At 46.1% G+C, this 21,142-nt stretch overlaps 1 protein-coding gene across 1 annotated transcript in view; it reads right to left on the minus strand.

The window, feature by feature from the left end:
• Positions 1 to 10,640, minus strand: part of SEC14L1 (SEC14 like lipid binding 1) — a gene marked incomplete at both ends in the record, with an annotated part of 47,684 nt that extends 37,044 nt beyond the window's left edge. Inside the window, one exon of the mRNA XM_079725428.1 lies at positions 10,578 to 10,640. Coding sequence (XP_079581554.1) covers positions 10,578 to 10,640 — 63 coding nt within the window. The remainder of the gene's footprint in view (positions 1 to 10,577) is intronic.
• Between the last annotated feature and the right edge of the window lie 10,502 nt (positions 10,641 to 21,142).

Raw genomic sequence — 21,142 nt, forward strand, 5'->3', positions numbered from 1 at the left:
GTTAATATAATTTTGGTATCACTAAATAAACTCAAGAACAGCAGTCTGGAGAAGCACATAAAGCAAACAGTTTCCTTTTAGTGTATGTTCAAACCTTCAAAAGAAGACAAAATGTAACAAGAGTCTCTGTTACACAACTGTTAAAGAATCTATCCTTTCAAAATTTTTAAATTAAAAAAAGTTATAACTGAAACCAACTTCCTTTCTTCCTATTCCATTTACTACAAACCAAATTAAGGACATCTAAACCAGTGGTCCTCAAACCTGAGCAGGCATCAGAACCATCTCCAGGGCTTGTGAAACCAGACTGCTGGGCCTGCCCCCAGAAATCCTGATTCAGTAGAGAGTCAGAATTTAGAACTGTTAGAATTTGCATTCTAAACCAACTTTGTATTCAGTAAAATGAAGATAACATGCATTTGGGGAAGAGCTTTCTCAATATTAATAGCATATATCCTGCAATGCAACCATCTCTTAAATCAATTTACTTCTTAAAATATGTACCTGTAGCTTTTAGTTCTGGACTTGGTTTTTAAAACATATATAAGCATTAAACTAGCAAAAAGAAAAACACACAGTTTATGATTAGGAACACCTTATGTTACAGAGTAACTTATTAAGAAAAAAAGAGTCATGCATCACCAACCTCTCAGGTTTAAACCTGTAGAGATCTCAAAAAGAAAATTAGAATACCATTCTAGCAGAGTCAAGAATTTTTAAATGAATTTTATGTTCTGTAGGAGAACCACAGGAACAAAATTTTTTATATACTTGGCATTCATTGCTATGGGAAAAAAGCCACTCAAACACCAAGTGATACATAAACCAGGACACGTTTGTCAGTCAACTATAGTAATTATAGGCTTCAGTTCACTGAACATAAACTCTATTTTACTCACAAAAACCAATTTGTATCAGATTCCTTCAAAACATGATATAAGTATAAGCAGTAAATCCAACCAAAAGAGTATGTTCCAATGTGACCTTTTGTTGAAATTTTCACTGCCAGAAGCAGAGCAATGCAGGAAGCGAGAGCACGCATCCCAGGACTCGCTTATTCTTTAGACACATCAATTTCTGGGGCCTTTCTCTATGCTCAGGGTAAAAAGCAGAACATTTGGTTCCCACCCTCAAGATGCTCGAGTGTAAGGGAAGGTGACAAGCCTAGCGATCCCAGGAAGGCAGGGACCGGCGAGGTGACAGTGGGACACCAGAGCCCAGAGCAGGAACCCCTCTGAGAACAGGATCTGACCGGTGAGAAGGATGGAGAAAGGCCCTCCAGGCACGAAGGCCAGGAAGCAGAACGGCACACTTGGAAAGCAGCCAGTGACCCCACAGAACTCGTGCAGGGAGCACGTGAGGGTCTCGCCTGCGGAGACGAGGCTACGAGAAGACCTTAAGAGGCAGAAGGCGAAGGGCTCCGGGATGGAGCTAAAGGGTCTGAATTCGTCTCGGAGGTGAGGTGCAGCCACTTGAGAATTTTAAACTAGCAAGTGACACGGTCAGATGTACAACTGGAAGCCTCGACGGCAGCAACCCCAAGAAAGAGCAGGTGGGGGAGACGGGGCTGAGGTGCAGAGCCCGCAGCAGGGCCTGGACGCGAGGGGACGAGCTGTGCTCTGAGGCTGAGCCAACACGGCCAAAGGAGCAGATTCAGACCCAGGTCAGAAGACCTCCTCAACGGGCAAGGGTCCAGCCGTCACCAGGGCTGAGCGGGGAGGGGGGCTGTCAGGGCTGTCTGGGTTCCGGGTCTGAGGGCTGGGCACGTGGCAGTGGCACTCATCAGAAGCAGCAGCTCGGAGGAAAAGTAGAGGTTTTTAGAGGAATTTTAGTGTGTGTGTGTGTGTGTGTGTGTTTTCTGTTGGTGTGCTCTTTGTGGGGCAGGAGGAAGATGTGGACTCTGTTTCAGATGTACTAAATCTGCCTTGAAATGGCCAGGTGGAGATGTCCTGGCAGGGAGCTGGCTGGAAATCTGGAAGCTCCTGCGTGTAGGCTTAAGATAAGCTTTGAGAGCTTTGGTTTATAAAGTGACAGTTGAAGCCATGGGTTTAAATGAGGCTGCCCAGGAAGAGATGTCAGGTGAGAGAGAGCTGGATATTCCTAAAATAGCATTAATTACCAATTAAAACACCTGTGATGTCCAGAAAACACAAAATATTCAACTAGGGCATCTCAAAATAGCACAACAAGTTATCATTAGAGGAAGAGTCCATCTGTACCCAAGAAGGCAAGGAGGTGGGTGGAGTAACAAAAGCAAGGGCGACCAGAGGGAGGGCCAGAGACCCGAGAGGAAGAGAGCTACCACCAGCCGTCTAATAAAACATGCGAGACATTTAGAACCGGACACTTGTCAATCACTCAGATCTGCACTATGCATGTGAACAATGCACTAGGGATACTCCAGTGCAAAAGCATGTAGGAGAGATCTATGAAATACTCGTGGCGGACTTCAGAATGGAAAAAGGATTCAGTACATATCACTATATATATAGCAATTATCTTACAGAGTGATAAATACATAAACCTACATACGTACATACAAAAAACAAAAACAAAGCCAGTACTCCTAATGTCAAATTGTACCTTTCAAGAGAACTGTAATGCGATACATGCTTTCTGTTGCAACACGGAAAATTATTCCACTAGAAGTACATAAAATTGTCAGTTTCACTCTCGCACGGGTTAAAAATCAAGATAGAAGGATCAATTATCACACCTGCCAAGGCAAATCCTCTCTTCAGTGAATTTCTCTGTGGGCACTTCCCCAACTAGACCGACATCCCTATCCGGGGCTCTAATGAAAGAAGCACAAACAAAGGACTGGCCAGCACCACTGCCCCCCCACCCCCACCCCGCACCTCAGCAGTCCCCAAGCGCTCACAGCAGACCCTACATAGAAACCCTCTTTATCAGACCTGCCAATAAATTAACTCCTTTCAATTGCTCACTATAAACAGTAGGATCAGTGAAGTGGGTTACAAAGTAACTATAAATGGAAAGACCCAGTTTAATTTGGGAAACAAATGTTTTGCATCCTATTTGCAACTCAAAATTACAAAGGATAATCACCGGGACGAAAAAGGACTGGCGGTTTTAACCACTCACTTTAATCTCTATCATCGAATGTTTAAACAGAGCTGCTAAAAAGTAGATGAACTGATTGATCTGAGGCCTGTGTGTCCTCCCCGTGCCTATGTGCCGTAATGAACAATTAAATCAGCAAAAGGCTAAGGTAATTGAAAAGGACAAGTGACCCAGTTTCTGTAACAAAGCCATGGCAGGAAAGGAAACAAAGGAAAAGGAGGATGTAAGGGAACAGAGGAGGCTGAAGAAACATAATAACCAAACGCAAAGGTTTATTTGAAGCACGATCCAAGCAAGTTATAAAAAGACATTGCTTAAGGGGCTTCCCTTGTGGCACAGTGGTTAAGAATCCGCCTGCCAATGCAAGGGACACGGGTTCGAGCCCTGGTCTGGGAAGATCCCACATGCTGCAGAACAACTAAGCCCATGTGCTACCACTACTGAGCCTGCGCTCTAGAGCCTGCAAGCCACAGCTACTGAGCCCACGTGCCACAACTACTGAAGCCCGCTCGCCTAGAGCCCGTGCTCCGTAACAAGAAAAGCCACAGCAATGAGAAGCCTGCGCAAAGCAACAAAGAGTAGCCCCGCTCACCGCAGCTAGAGAAAGCCCACACACAACAACAAAGACCCAACGCAGTCAAAAATAAATTAAATTTAAAAGAAAAAGACATTGTTTTAGACAGCTGAGACAGTCTGAACATGGACTTGCTATTGGATGACATCGGGGAATTATCAGTACTCTTGTCGGGTGGATAATGACATGGAGGTTACCTTTTAAAAAGAAAAAGGTCCTTATAGTTTGAGGTGCGTCCTGAAGTGTTTTGGGATGAATTAACAAGATGCCTGAAATCGGCTTTACATACACCAGCGGGGGAAAAAGTGGGGAGAGCAGATGAAACAAATTGGCAAAATGTTGATGCTTTTGGAGCTGGGCCATGGGTACCTTTCTCTCTACTTCTGTATGCTTGAAATTTTCCATAATACAGGGTTTACCTGTTTGTTTTTTTAGACAAAAACAGGTAAATCAAAGAGGCAAGGAGCTGAATCAGATCCTGCTTTATTTCTTCTTGAAATATCTCCTACTGAACCATAACTGTCTTCACCCTAGCACATTAAAAGTAATTCAGAGTGCATAATGTATTGGGAGAGTGGGTTTAAGAGAAAGGAAAATGCCTGGTTCTGTACAAAATAGTGTACAATGGAAGTACACTATAATTGCTCATTTTCAAAGCTAAGCAAGTCTGACTACAATCACAGCTTTGATTAAATGCAATAGCATTTACACTATGGCGTTCAAAAACTTGATAAATGAAAAGAGTACAATCTCCCCCACTAAAAACTGCCCAGGATCCTTAATATAACATTAGAGAAACTGGACCATTTCCCTTCACTCCTAGACTGAATAAAGCTGGTTTTAAAGTTAGCGACCCCAAAATGCAGACTGCTTATTCCTTCGAGTAAAAACAAATTCTATTGCATATTAGGCTCACTGAAGATCTAACAATACCTCAATTAATGAAAAAGATGTATTTCAACATCACACCTAACCATCAGAAACTTGGAAACTACAAAAAGGCCCAGGGATAAAATCTAGGATGAGAGGAAGAGGATGTGCTTCGAAAAGAAAAGCAAAAGATGGAATGAAAATATTTCATAACTGAAATAAAGGTAAAAACCCAATATGCATGGGACTCAGGTCAGAGGAAGAAAATGAAATCAGAGGAAAGGGGACTGGGGCTCCCAATATCTTCAGGCAAGGAGGAAGGGGTGGGTGAACACACAGGGGCTTCAGGAGGCAGCCACCAGCCTCGGAGCAAGAAGGTAGAGCAAGATGGGCTCCGGCAGGACCCCAACCAACAGAGGAACAATCTGGAAACGGCTGCATGGGGGGGCCTCCTTGGGAAGCGCTCTACTGCTCGGATCTCTGTGCACCTCGCCCCCGCCCCCGCCCCAGAAAGAGCCAACTTGATTGCCCTTGGTGTGAGGCTCCCCTCAGACTGCGCTGCGATACACGAGCCTACCCCGGGATCCCCCACATATCTCCCCAGCTGTCCTGATGTATAAACTGTGAATGGATGAAATAAAGCTTAAATATAAATACAAATGTCTATTTAATCTAAAAGAGACACACGTTCAGAGTTTATATGCCAGCATATGACTCTGCTGATTCATTTCACCTTGTATTTGGGAGCGGGACAGGGGCTGGCTGTCAGAAAGGGATGGGGGAGGCTGTGGATGCTTCCAGGCCCTGCCTCACCCACCGTCACGTCTGTGGTCTGCTTAGTTCTATCACGTCCTCACAACAGTCTCCACTAGTGACCGGCCTAGTAACTAGGTTACAGAGCACGTCCGTGGCGGGGCCCAGCTCTGCACCTAGTATCACAGCAAATCTCTTTCTCCTCCCTTCATCCTCTAGTCTTGGTGGGAAGACATGAGGTATCTGAGGAAAGAGAAAATGAACGGAAAAAAACAGAGAACAAAACAAACAAGAGAATGAAAAGAGCAGAAGCAAATGTTGTTCTGGGGGCCATTCAATCAGGAACCACACGCTTGCAAAGAGGGCTTTTTGGTTACTCAACCTGTAAAAGGGCATCACTTAAACTACTACGAAATTTGTCAAATGGGTTTTGCATAATTTATGAAGATGTTAAAAAAAAAAAGCCAACTTCATTACAAAAGGGCTTTGCTTCTAAGGGAGGCATTGGTTAACTGAAGGATCAGAGCATGTTACTTCTTTTCCACGGAGAAAACATAAATCCCTTGTCTGAAGACAGGCCACAGATCCGAGCTTCAGCCACCAAACCCACTTCCCATATCCTCACACGAAAAGCTCAAGTGAACAGACACCAGCTGATCAAAGATATGTGAGTGCCCGCTATGTGCTTGGTACTGGAGGGAACTGGAGGGAACAAGGGAAAAAACAAAGCCTCTGCCCTCGAGGAACATACAAAATAGAGCATAAAAGAGACTAATCACCTGCCACTGACTACACCATTAAGGAGGAGCCGGAGCAAAGGGAGAGAAGCACGAAGGGCTTCCGAGGGAAGCGGGTGGGCCAGCAGAGGAAGATTAGACATCGGGGGAAGGTGAGCGAGCATCCAACGCGGGGAAGGAAGTGTCAAAAGAAAGGGTGGGGGCAGGAAAAGACACCGAGTGGCAAAACAGGGACAGCACAGGATAGAGGTAAACATTCATGCTGGGAAGTTTGCATAATTATGAAATAAGCTTAAACAGAGAGGGTAGGACATGAAGGGCCCTGGAGAAAAAGCAACGCAGTTTAGAACGGATATGACTGATAACAGAGGTCACCTCAACAGAGGGCTCACAAGTGGAAACAGCGTCTGGCAGGAGAACACAGTACGGACCAAAGGGAGGCACGTATAAGTAAGAAAATAACAGCTCTGGTCACGCCCTCCAAAGGCTGGACCGAAGGCGGTGCTCAGGAGAGAAAGGGACAGAGATGTGACTTGAGGGCACAATCTAAAAGATACATCTGCTAGGGATACAGATGGCCAAGGGGGTCTGGGAGCACGATGACAGGATGCAGAGAACAGGGAGGGTGTGCAGGTGCGGAGAGGAGAGAGCGACGTGACCAAGTCCGTCGGACGACAGGAAGCCCACTAGAAACGGGGCTGGACAAGGCAGCGACTCGTGGCACAGCACAGAGAGCAGTGGGGCCTCTCCTGTCACGCGCTACAACTAGTCCCAATGGCAGCTGTCCCCAGGCGAGAAAAGGATCAGAGACAGGTCCTTGCCTCCCCCACCACCATGACCACAGCGGCCTCGGCCCGTGCCCCGACCCCCTGCCTCTGCACTTTACTCTGTTCCATGGACTCTCTCGCCTTCGTCCTCCCTCTGTATCCTTTATGAAGGGGCCGTGAACACCAGGAGGGAGAAAGCTGAAAGTTTTAACATTTGTATTTTACCTCAGGAATTTCAAAATGAAACACTCAAACCCAAGCATCTCGGAACCATGCCTCCCACCTTAAGTCCCTTCTCTGAGGGCACCTCACTACCCCCGGGTGAGACCACAGATCCCTGAAGGCACAATCCATTGGAATGTTGTTCACTGATTAAGTTCTCCTCCCACAAGTCAGGCAGAGCAGCCCCAGGAAATGTTTCTGGTTGAGCTTGGAAAGGTCACAGACATCTCCAAGGACAAGAACCCTCATAACACATTCCAGGATACACATTATGATAAAAAGAACACCAAACTCTCTACCTCAGCTAACTGTGCAAGCTTTAACTTCTCTGAGGCTCAGACACCTCACCCTCAAAGGGGGCTGAGCTGGGGGACTTCCCGACTCACTGAAGCGCCAACAATTGTTTCTGGGCTCACATCTAACAACAGAATGTCCCTCAGTTGCCACAAATGCCTCCTGAAACACCTTCACTTCAGTTCTGTTTCTTTACCATTAACATTTACACGACTTCTTAATTCACCAGTATATTGACCCCAAAACAAATCATCAGTTGTCATTAAATCAATCAAAATCAATTAACATACTTGATACCCACTGTATACCTACTGACACAGGCACTTCCTACCTCAGCATATCCTGGCAATCCTAAATTACAACAAAACTCTTGGTTAAAACAAAGGCCTTAAGTGAACAGAACAGCATCTCCTCCAGCAGTCATCACAGGACCCTGTAAATTAGGACCTGGATCCACCTGTCAATACCACAAGCTGATCACCTGACGAACACTTCCGTCACTGTCACATGCTGTGATTACTGAAGCACAATCACTTTTTGAGGTTCTCAAAAATATTTCTGTTGAAGCTATAGCTCCGTTCTTGCATTAACTATATACCTCTTTGCTCATCCTGAATGAAATGAAAAGAACATTTTTAAAGTAACTCTTTTATACCACTGTTTTTCATCAACAAGAGAAAAAACAGAGCAAGGAAAATACTGAGGGTTTTATGTTGTGCAATTACAATCAGAAAAGCGGCAAGTGACACCACAAAAATCACTACAGGCTTAACGAACATTCAAGTCTGTACCTAATTCTGGAAGGAAAAAGGTAACATATTTCATTTTCAGAATAAAAAATAATTTCTAACAACTCAAAAAAAATTTACTACTGCTTAAAACAAAAGCAAGTGAAAAATCAGTTAATTTTAAAGATTGAGGGGTGGCTGAGAATTTCAATTTCAATTTCTTCTGTAAAACCATGCATAAAAGTGGCAAGGCAAACTGTACCATTTTGAAAACTGTAAAGAAAGGAAAATAAGGAAGCTGAACATTAGACAATCAAAATACCTCTTTATTAAAGCTAGTGTCTGCATAAGAGATTAGTCCTTGCCTCAAATGATCAGGGTTGCATCAAGATTTTAAAATTGTCCTTAGCGTTCTGGAAAACATAAGACACCAGTCTCATGCCTGCCCGCTCCACCCCCGGGCACCTCCCGGGCTCACTGCCCTCCACGGCCCCACACCAATCCCCCAGCGCCACCAGCCCCTGCCAACCGAAAAGGGATAGGTGACCAAGCCCCACAAGGAATCCACAGGCCGGCCAGCAACTGACTTCCTGGGCCCAGGGGGAAGGACCAGATCTAATCTCTCTAGAATCTGAACTAGGAAATGTGACAAGAACCGGTCACTTAGAAACTGAAAGAAGGCAACAAGAAATGCCACAAAGGCAAAATGGAGCCAGAGGGGTTATGACCAGCTGAAAAAGCACAGGAGTTGAAGCCGCAGAGGAGGGAAAGGCAGGAGAGAGCAAAGCAGCCTGTTGGTGGTGGGGGGAGAGGCAGATGGAGGAGGCAGAGCCCGGGGCGGGGGCAGGAGGTGGCGGGGGCAGTTCCGGGGACAACTGCTGCCGGGAACCACCCGCTGATGCGGGGCTCTTGGAGCTCAGCCCTGCCGGCTCGCATTCCTGGATTTCTGCGCGATCTCATCGCACACAGCATGTGTTCCACCGACAATACCCCCTCTCAGGCCGGAGTGGGCCTCTGCTGCTTGTGACCAAATGCCAAACCAGCACCCAGAACATGCAAACAGGAAGCAAGCCTTTCTGATAAGCCCTAGACATAAAATACTGAACAGTCCTAGTATTGAAGGAACATACAGAACTAAAAAGTACCCCCCCAACAACAACAAAAAACCCAAACCTCACACCTGACAGAGAAGGGGCACAAGGGAACTTTCTGAGGTAATGGATGGAAAGGTTCTGCATCTTGTCAGAGATGCGTGTCACTCTTTTTTTTTTTTTTTTTTTTTTTTTTGCGGTACGCGGGCCTCTCACTGTTGTGGGCTCTCCCGTTGTGGAGCACAGGCTCCAGACGCGCAGGCTCAGCGGCCATGGCTCACGGGCCCAGCCGCTCCGCGGCATGTGGGATCTTCCCGGACCGGTGCACGAACCCGTGTCCCCTGCATCAGCGGGCGGACTCTCAACCACTGCGCCACCAGGGAAGCCTGCGTGTCACTCTTTAGTCAAAACTGATCAAACTATAAACCTGTGACCATTTCACTGTCTATAAATTATACATCAATTTAAAAAACAGACGCCCTAAACCTAAATTGTTCCCTTGAGAAGACTTGAGTTTTGTTTTGTTTTCCAAAACTAAATTGATCTGGATAAATCTCACAAACAATGCTGAGCAGGAAGAAGCCATATGCAAAAACACCTGAGTTTCTATTTATACACGGAACAGACACAGAGAAATTCATTTCCACGTCATAGTCAGAGTAGGGGCTAACTATGCGAGACCAGGAGGAGCCCAGAGGGGCTCTCATCGGGCTGGAAGGCTCTGGTTTCTCATCGCGGTTCAGACTGACACTTTCATCAGGGCATACTTCACGACAGAGGCATATTCCTGTACATCCACTTATATTACACCTTAACAATAACACAAAAGAGAAGGGAAAGGAAAGAATACCTTATACTAATCTAAAAGGGATTGGCAAAAAGTTTGTTTTGGGTTTTGGGGGGATTTTTTGGCCTCTAGTGAAATGCTTATTTTGAACCAAACTCTTTAGGCAGTAACAAAGAAAATTAAGACTTTAGTTACCCCATTTGTAGAATTCTAATATGACTCATGAATTTGATATTAGCGGAGGAAATTCATTCATCAGAGTCCTTAGAATCTGGTAAATTAAACTCCATCCTATAGTGTCAGTTCCATATGGTGAATTCATCCATAATCTAAATGAGCAGCAGAGGGGAAAAAACCACTCTCCACATCCCTTTTCTACTTTAACAAACAAAAAAAGAGCAAAATCCAGAGGAAGAATTATTTAGTCACAATCCCACTTCTGTGTTTTCAAATGGAATTTCAACTGAAATTCATACATTACCCTGAGGTGAATTATTTTAAAATAAACATGCTGATTTTGATTTTCAGAGACTTATAGTTTAAAAACATTTCACAAACTCGATAAAGTTCAAAAGCATAAAAACAGAACAAGTAAAAGTGGAGCAACAGGTCACCAAATTTGAATACCTAAAAAAATAAGAAGCTGAAGAGTAAACTGAAAAGTACTTACAGCCATAATTAATTCAAAGGGGTGTTTATACACCCTCACTGGTGACTGGTATTTTTGCACCATGATTGCAGTAAAACAGCAATCCTCTCACACCTGCAAAACACAAACATTTGTGATAAATAAACATGATGTGGAAAAAATTAAATCTGCATTTACACAACATACTACAGTCTAAGGAATCTCAGTGGGTCGTAATTCTATGCACGCAAAAGTCAAAAGACGAGGCTTAATTATAGAAGGACAAGGGAAGGCGATAAAGACAGTAAGAAAAGGTGAAGAAAGCCCAAGTGGAGTGAGGGAAGCAGCTCTGGTCTGAGGGCTGCTCCACTGCCCTACCTGTCTCACCGCCTCTCCAGGGGCTGCCCTGGGTCCTTTCCAGCAGTGAAATGTCATGATTCCATTATTCTGATAACCCATACAATTAGTTCTTGAATCATTTTCTCTTCAGCAACTTCCATTAGAAGCCAAATAAAAATGGTGGCACTTCAAGATATTAAGCCCAGGACACACAAAAATAAAAGTGGAAAAAAACACTAGTGTGTCTCAAATTATGGGATATTCCTCAAAAGCTATTTTCAAAGGAAACTTGTCAATCCCCATTTTCTAAGTGCAAGACCACAACTTCAGGGACTTCCCTGGTGGTCCAGTGGTAAAGAATCTGCCTTCCAATGCACGGGAGGTGGGTTCCATCCCTGGTCGGGGAACTAGCATCCCATGGGCCGCGAGGCAACTAAGCCCACGCACCACAACTACTGAGCCCGCACGCCACAACTAGAGAGAGAAAACGCGCACACCGCAGCTAGAGAGAAGCCCACGCACCGCAACAAAGATCCCGCATGCCACAACTAAGATCCCACACAGCCAAGAATTTAATTAATTAATTAATGTATTATTATTATTATTATTATTATTATTTTAAAAAGACAACTTCAGGGATCTATCTTCAGATGGCAGAGACACCACCAAGCACTCTGGCTAGAGGCTCCACTGACTTCTCCAGCCTCAAATAGCTGTAATATCAGGAAGCAATCAACTAAGTGCTGAAGCCTACTTCAAAGTCAGGAATCCTCCTGCCAGGGGCACATTTACACACTGGCCCCAGCCTACCTGGATTTTTCTGAAAACACACTTTTATTTGGAGTCCTCTATGGGACTTCACTTCCCTATTTTAAAGGGAGGAAGAAAAATAAATCCAAAGAGCCTACCTGTCCTGCCGAGGATAATCATTAAGAATGTTATTTTATGCTGAATATGGTGAGAGGATATTCAGAAGTACAAAATGTAATATCCTCAAGGAGTCCAAAGTCTAGCTGTAAAAAAAAGAAAACTTTACGAAGGTATGTTTTATATCATAAGATTGCTACCTATATTATTACATTTAAACAGGTCTGGAACCTCCTCTGGTATGTTTCGCATATCTCTCAGAGAGAACAGGTTCTGGCGGAAAACAGCCATATCTGGCACTCTGAAAACTGCTAAAGAATAACTCTGGGAGACCTCAAGCAAGTCATTTGACTTCCCCCGGACTCAGATCCACCTCTGCAAAGCGAGGTTTGGGGTGAGATAATCTTAAAAGACTTCCAGCTCTAAAATCATGAGACTCAGAGACAAACTCCTGAATCCACCACAATCAACTGGAATGCTGTCATTAATCTTGATTCTGGGACTGGCAGGTCCTGGTGCGCTGAGACCGCGTTCTATTTAGTTTTGCCAACCTGATAATGCTGGTGCACAGCAGGAATTCAACAACCTTTTAAATTTTTAATTAGGAAAATTAATTTTAGGGTATCTCCCACAGAAGAAGAGGGTGATTACGGGGTATCAAAAGGGGTGGGGGGAGAATGTAAAAAAAAAAAAAAAAAAAAAGGAATGCTCGGTTAAGACTCGGTAACACCCATTCGGGATTCCACTGCCCGGCAGAACCCAAAGCGACTACGCTCAAGAACCTGCTAATTCACGAGCTTCTGAACTCCTGCCAGTTCCCAGCTTCCGATGCTCTGGTCCAAAGAAACGTCCTACGTGGGAATCCGGAGTTACAACCGCCAAGTGGCACCGTGGACCAGGGCAACCTCTACTGCATGACAATCGGTGCTTAAAAATTGGCCAATGGCCAGACTCAGTGAGTCCACCCCGAGCAGGCTCAAGGGGCAGCCGGGCCCTCCGCTCGATCCGGGGGTCCGGCGCGGCGGCCCCTCGGGCCCCCAGCCCCGGCCGACCCGGGGAGGTGCGCCAGAGGCCGGCTGGGACCCCAAACTCCGCTCCCCCAGGAGGGGTCCCGGGTGGGAATATCGGCGGGTGGGGGCGGGGAGGGGGCGACCAATACAGTAGGAGCGGCGCGGGGGGCGGCGGGCCGGAGGCGGGCGGGAAGACAGTCCGCTCCCGAGTCGGGGAGCCGGGGGGAGCCGGGGAGAGCCGGGGGGAGCCGAGGGGCCGGGGAAGGGCAGGCAAGGCGGGGAGGCGGACGCGAGAGCCTCACGCCTCCCAGAGGGGCCGGGCCGGGGGCGCGCTCGGAGCCCGCCACGGAGACGCGCGCCTACCTCTTGTCAGAAGGGCCGGGCCGGGGACGCGGGGCGGCGGGGGGTGCTCATGCCGGCGGCTCCGCGGCGCCGTCGCCGTTCCACTGCAGGCGGCGGCAGCTCAGCCGCCGGTTCCGGGGAGTGGGCCGTGGGGCGGGAGCCGGAGGGGCCCGGCGAGGCTCCAGTGGTTGTTACGGGTGACGGGGAGGGCGGGGCCGAGAGAAGGGGCACGCGTGCGCGAAAGCGGCCGAGGGGCGGAGGCAGGAGCGACGACGGTTGCTAGGAAGGGGGGAGGGGTGACAACCTGGCCGAGCCGAGCTGCGCAGGCGCCAACTCCAGGCCGGCGGGCGTGGGAGGAGCTCGGAGTAGGCGTCTGCCCAGAAGCAAGGCAGGTCTGCCCAAAGGCGCTTGGCCGCCCCCAGATTTGCGTCACGGGGCGGTCCTAGTGTGACGGGCGGGGCTCGCGAGTAGCGGGGCGGAGGCTGCCGAGACACAAAAGGGGCGTCCAGCAGCGGCCCCGGGGCCTTCCGCTGACTTGGAACTGGGAAGTCTGCGAGGCATCAAAATAGCTGGGGCCTTCCGGCTTTGCGGGGGCCCAGGGCCGGGCTGTTCTGTCTGATCGGCGCAGGAGGCTCCCCGTACTTCCTCATCTTTTGTTGACTTCTGCGGTGCCCTGACCACATTCTCGCCGAGTAATGTAGATGAGGCAAACGCCAGGGCTGGGGAGGGGCTGGGTGGGACCCAGCAGCATCTTGTCACGTCCGGGCTGTTCGATGGACCTAAGAAAAGTGGATCTGGCGTTTCGGCAAGAGCTCCAACTTTGAAGCACAAGTGTGATACACACTGAGACATTTAGGGGTTCTTAAGAGGAGCTAATGACTAGAGGACAGCACGCATGTCCACCCACACAACAAGGATGGTTTTATAGCCAACATACAGTTTCTCCATCCATGTCACCGTTGTTCCGTTTGCGTTAGTCACCCTCGGTGGCTGTGCATTTGACGCTGCCAGTGCACAGCACATTTTTGGAACAGTTTCGGAATTTCCTTCACGGCCAGTTTGCCAGCCACACAAGAATATCATTCATTACTTGATCACACCTTGTTTTTCACCTCAAACCATCATTTTCCAGCTTGATCACCCACCCTGCTTACTAGACTCAGCTAGGGCTGGCTTTTGCCTGTTTGTGAAAATCACATCCACCTTCAAAAGATGGTCCGAGAGGGCTTCCCTGGTGGCGCAGTGGTTAAGAGTCCGCCTGCCGATGCAGGGGACACGGGTTCGTGCCCTGGTCTGGGAAGATCCCACATGCCGCGGAGTGGCTGGGCCCGTGAGCCATGGCCGCTGAGCCTGCGCGTCCGGAGCCTGTGCTCCGCAACGGGAGAGGCCACAACAGTGAGAGGCCCGCGTACCGGAAAAAAAAAAAAAGATGGTCCGAGAAAGAGACAACCCAGTAAACAGCAGCACTTATGAAATGGTCTCGCCCCAAAATTGACCTGATCTGATAAGCCTCTAGATGGCAACGGCCAATTTACAAGAAATAGGAACAGAGCAACATGTTAAATAATACCAGGAGGAAATAATTAGCCAAACATAAATCATGGGAAATACTGCATGACAAACACATTCCTTATCAAAGTACAAAGGAAAAAAATGGGGAAAGGGCCACACCATAGATCAAAAGAGATTGAGAGGGCTTCCCTGGTGGCACAGTGGTTGAGAGTCCGCCTGCCGATGCGGGGGACACAGGTTCGTGACCCGGTCCGGGAAGATCCCACATGCCGCGGAGCGGCTAGGTAGGCCCGTGAGCCATGGCCGCTGAGCCTGCGCGTCCGGAGCCTGTGCTCCGCAACCGGAGAGGCCACAACAGTGAGAGGTCTGCGTACCGCAAAAAAAAAAAAAAAAAAAAAAAAAAAAAAGAGAGATTGAGAAATTTATTGAGCCATACACTTATGATTTGTTTGCTCTTTTATGTATATATTATACTTCAATTAAAATTTTTTTCACAGTTAAAAGTACATTGTTGAAAAATCCAGACTGTAAAAATCATCACCTGCCATGATTACATTAACATTTAAATAAATAGGCATTTTAAACAAACATTTAGACACTCAAAAACTGAAAAAAAAAAGAGAGCAGGATTTATAAATACATAAATACCCACGCATACTTTTAGAATGATAGCTACTGGAAGAATGAGACTTTTTTTTTTTTAATTTATCTAGGCTGCACCAGGTCTTAGTTGCAGCACGGAATCTTCGTTGCGGCATGCGGGATCTTTAGTTGCGGCATGCATGTGGGATCTAGCTCCCTCACCAGAGATCGAACCCGGGCCCCCTGCATTGGAAGCATGGAGTCTTACCCACTGGACCACCAGGGATGTCCCAGAATGAGACTTTTTAAAACGCCAATCTAGACAAGATTTTCTTCCATTCCAATGCCTCTTTCCTACACGTTGGTGATACCAAGAGCTTAAGAGAGCCATTGTTGTCAATGTCAGCATTCATGCCAGCCTCCTGTTCCAGTCTGCAGCTGATGATGAAAATGTGATGAATCTTCTGCCTTAGCTTTGATGCTATTTCATTAATTCACTTCTGGTAGTAAACTGTGACTGGTCTGCCACTTCAACGCCATCAGCCATTTCCATCACGTTGTCTAAAACGTCTTTGTTGTAACTGCAACCCAGGAAGAAGTGGTTGGCCCAGACCACGGAGAGGGACAGCAGCGGGCCAGGCAGCGGTAGCTGCTGGGTGGGTAGCGGTAGTCGGACAGGTGACACAGGATGAATTCCATGTGGACCTTCCATTGCTTCTCGCTCTCTAAGTGGGAGAATTGCTCCCTGAAGTTGGTTGCCTGCCACACCCCTGAAAGCAGCTCCTCCGCCGTGGTGCCCGCCCTTCAATTAAAATTTCTAAAAAAAAAACAAAACCCAGATACTTGAGGTAGCAACCAATTGCAATATATGATCTTTATTTCCATCTTGATTTTAATAAAATAGTAAAAGAAACTTTTATGAAACAGGGAAGCTTAAACATTATTAACAATAAATTATTATTGACAAACAACAAGGTCTGACTATAGCACAGAGAACTATGCAATATCCTGGGATAAACCATAATGGAAAAGAATATTTTTAAAAAGGTATATATATGTATAACTGAATCACTTTGCTATACGGCAGTAATTAACACAACATTGTAAATCAACTATACGTCAATAAAAAATAACTAAAACATTATTATTAATTGTTTAAGTGGGATAATGGTATTATGGCTAATATTGATATCTCTTAAAGAAGCCTTCTCTTTTTAGGAATACACGCTGAAATATTTGGGGGTGAAATGATGTGGTCTCTGGGATTAGTGTCAGAATAATCCAGATGGGGAAGACCCTAGATGAAATAAGGTTGGTTGTAAATTGATCATTGTTTATTATATTACTCTGTACACTTTTGTATGTGCTTGAAGTTACCTATAGGAAAATATTTTTAACAGAAAAGATGGTTTGTCACCACTGAGGATGACAAATCATGGCATAATCACAAATGAGGTATTGAAAAATGTCTCAAGAAAATAAGATACACAAACAATAATCCCAGGGCCTGACCTGGATCACATGCCCATCCCTGAACCAATCTTTCGATCAGGGGATCCAGAGTCCTCACTTTGCAGTTCTGGGTCATGTGATCTTAACATCTTTATTGGGGTATAATTGCTTTATATTGTTGTGTTAGTTTCTGCTGTATTAACAAAGTGAATCAGCTATATGTATACATATATCCCCACGTCCCCTCCCTCTTGCGTCTCCCTCCCACTCTCCCTATCCCACCCCTCTAGGTGGTCACAAAGCACGGAGCTGATCTCCCCGTGCTATGCAGCTACTTCCCACTAGCTATCTGTTTTACATTTGGTACTGTATATATGTCCATGCTACTTCCTCACTTCATCCCAGCTTACCCTTCCCCCTGCCCCGTGTCCTCAAGTCCATTCTTTACGTCTGCGTCTTTACTCCTGTCCTGCCCCTAGGTTCATGAGAACCTTTTTTTTTTTTTTAGATTCCATATATATGCGTTAGCATATGGTATTTGTTTTTGTCTTTCTGAATTACTTCACTCTGAATCACAGACTCTAGGTACATCCACCTCACTACAAAAAACTCAATTTCGTTTCTTTTTATGGCTGAGTAATATTCAATTGTATATATGTGCCACATCTTCTTTATCCATTCATCTTTCGATGGACACTTAGGTTGCTTCCATGTTCTGGCTATTGTAAATGGTGCTGCAGTGAACATTGTGGTACATGACTCTTTTTGAATTATGGTTTTCTCAGGGTATATGCCCAATAGTAGGACTGCTAGGTCATATGGTAGTTCTGTTTTTAGTTTTTTAAGGAACCACCATACTACAAATAGTATCTTTATTTTATTTTTTTTTAAACATTCAAACTTTTTTTTTAATATATGGCAAAATTTTAAAGTCTGATAATTTTTGTTTTTTGGGGTTTTTTAAATTAATTTTTATTGGAGTATAGCTGATTTACAATGTTGTGTTAGTTTCAGGTGTACAGCAAAGTGAATTGGTTATACATATACATATATCCACTCTTTTTAAAGTTCTTTTCCCATATAGGTCATTATAGAGTATTGAGTAGAGTTCCCTGTGCTCTACAGTAGGTTCTTATTAGTTATCTATTTTATATATAGTCACGTATATATGTCAATCCCAGTCTCCTAATTTATCCCTCCCTCCCCTTTCCCCCTTGTTAACCATAAGTTTGTCTTCTACATCTGTGACTCTATTCCTGTTTTGTAAATAAATCCATTTGTACCATTTTTTTTAGATTCCACATATAAGTGATAGCACATGATATTTGTCTTTCTCTGTCTGACTTACTTCACTCAGTATGACAATCTCTAGGTCCATCCATGTCGCTGCAAATGGCATTATTTCATTCTTTTTTATGGCTGAGTGATATTCCATTGTGTTTATATGTACCACATCTTCTTTATACATTTCTCAGTCGATGGACATTTAGGTTGCTTCCATGTCCTGGCTATTGTAAATAGAGCTGCAATGAACATTGGGGTGCATGTATCTTTTGGAATTATAGTTTTCTCCAGATATATGCCCAGGACTGGGACTGCTGGATCATATGGTAGCTCTGTTTTTAGTTTTTTAAGGAAACCCCTCACTGTTCTCCATAGTGGCTGTACCAATTTATATTCCCACATGAACAGTATCTTTAAGCAGTATAATTAAGATACATGAACAAATTCCCAAGGCCAGTAATTTGAAGGAAACAACACTCATCTAGATGCATAAGTTATGGTATGTTTGATTGTTTAACAATCAGTTCTAGGGATTTCCCTGGTGGTCCAGTGGTTAAGACTCCACGCTCCCAATGCAGGAGGCCTGGGTTCCACCCCCTGTCAGGGAACTAGATGCCGCATGCCACAACTAAGATCCCGGATGCCGCGACTGAAAGGTCCCGCATGCCACAGCTAAGACCCAGCACAGCCAAATAAATAAATAAATATTTTAAAATAAAAATAAATAAATAAAATCAGTTCTATTGGGTGTGTATCCAAAATCTATAAGAAACAGTACTGAGGGCTTCCCTGGTGGCGCAGTGGTTGAGAGTCTGCCTGCCGATGCAGGGGACACGGGTTCGTGCCCCGGTACGGGAAGATCCCACATGCCGCGGAGCGGCTGGGCCCGTGAGCCATGGCCGCTGAGCCTGTGCATCCGGAGCCTGTGCTCCACAACGGGAGAGGCCACAGCGGTGAGAGGCCCGCGTACCACACACACACAAAAAAGAAACAGTACTGAGCACCATACTTCAGAGTTAAGCAGAAAGATCCAGTCCTTTTAACACACGTGCATGGAGTTCTTATTATGTGTCAGACGCTGCATGAGGGATAAAGGTGAGCACGTATGGAGGGGGAAGTGGAGAAGTATCTCAGGATCAGGTTTGGCTGCCAGTGACCAAAAGCCCAAAGTACAAATGCCTTGACAAGATGGAAGTCGGTGTCCCTTGCATGTGAATGGAGTCCAGGGTGGGAATGACACCTCCACCATCACTGTCAATGGCCAACTCCCAAAAGACCACCAGAATGCGGATGCAGGTGGCCTCAGGTCTCATCCTCAGGGACATGGGTTCCTTCTGTCTTGCTGCTTTGCCATCATCATGATGTATCCTGTACCTCCGGCAAGTAGGAAGAAAGGCTGAAGAGGATCAAATGTCCTTCCTCGAATGATGCTTCCTTGGAAGCAGTGTGTGTGTGTGCAGTAGTGGGTGTGTGACAAGCAGAGCAAAGGACAGTGCTGCAGCACAGACCACGCTGCTGCTCCTGTCTTCAGCTGCGCACCTGCTCTCTTCCTCAGACAGACTCTCTCTAAGGTCATATGATGAGAATATCTGAATCACCTTGAGTGAGTCCCTAGCGTGAGGAGCATCTGTGTCCCCTCTTACTTGGTAGATGGAAGCCCTGCCAGGTACTGTGTAAAGGCCATTTATCAGGTGTCTTTGTGATGGAAACGGAGGATTCCCAAGCTCTGGCATCCACAGCAAGACACTCTGGTTCCTTTGGGCTGCTCAGCTGAGTCCCCACTGGGAGCCTGAGTGTGAAGCTGCCGTTCCTGGTGGTCACTCTGGCTGACAACAGGATGCGGCATCTGCAGCCTGGACACAGACCCTGTGGCCTGTTACATCTTCCCCAACAGGATTAACCTGAGCTGGGACACTGTTACTGGTCCCTCCGACGACATCTTCTCCATTGATCTTAGCACAATATGAAGAGTCATCTCAAGGAAAACATGGGAAGTTGTTGACACCAAGAGGATAGGGTCATTGCAGGAAAGACACTGGGAGACAAGTGATGGTCTTAGCGAAAATTTCAGCCTGCAGGGCTTCCCTGGTGGTGCAGTGGTTGAGAGTCCGCCTGCCGATGCAGGGGACACGGGTTTGTGCCCCGGTTCTGGAAGATCCCACTTGCCGCGGAGCGGCTGGGCCAGTGAGCCATGGCCGCTGAGCCTCCGCGTCCAGAGCCTGTGCTCCACAACGGGAGAGGCCACAACAGTGAGAGGCCCGCGTACCACAAAAAAAAAAAATTTCAGCCTGCAGTACCCAACCTCTTCCCCACAACAGCGAGATGCATAGGAAGCAAGTCTGAACGACCCCTCTGAACATTACTAAGTGGCAGCGTCAATGAAATATTTAGGCTGTGCTGAGAACACCTAGTTCTGATTCTCTGGTAGCCCTACCCACCTGGGCATTTGCACCTTGCACTTTGGCCAGCTACTGGGACATGTCAGGTCTCTTCCACTTCTGGAAGGGATCACTTTCTCATATGGTAGTAAAAGGGTAAAAGACAGCCTTGCAAGGCATGACAGATTATCCTGACATGGACCAGCTGGCAAAGTTTCCAGCCTGGAAAAGTACGAAAAATATAGGCTACCCTACAGGCACAATTTCTTCATCCTGCTCTGGCAGCCATCCAGTGGTCTTGAGCTAATACCATTGCATCATTCCCGACCTGGGAAAACTTCAGGCCAAGAAACCAGATCTGCAAAAGTTATCATCCAGCCTTACATATTTCTAAAATATTTCATTTCAACCTGGAGAGGCAAAGCTCCCCATATCTTAATTGGTTTCCCCACCTCAGAGTCTTTCCTCTTCCAAGGCACTCTCCATGCTGCTGGCAAAATTCTCTTTCAAACACACACACACACACACACACACAAACTCACTCCTTTGCTCAAAATCTAACACTGACAATAGAGATAAATTTAAGCTTCAAAGTCTGCCATCTGAGGTCTTCTATAAATCTTTCCTCTGTCCAGAATGATTTTAGTTTCATCTCCACTTTATCTGCTCATTTATTCATTCCTTCGTTAACTCAGCAAACATGTATTCAGCCCCGTAATTTATTCAGACACCATATTTAGCACAGGAGTGTGGGAAGATCCACTATATAAAAACAGATTTTCCTTCAAGGAGCTCAGCCTACTGCATGGGAGAGACAGGTAAACAGTGACGACCACACAGC

This window comes from Hyperoodon ampullatus (assembly GCF_949752795.1).
Source record: "Hyperoodon ampullatus genome assembly, chromosome: 19".
NCBI classification, from domain to species: domain Eukaryota; kingdom Metazoa; phylum Chordata; class Mammalia; order Artiodactyla; family Ziphiidae; genus Hyperoodon; species Hyperoodon ampullatus.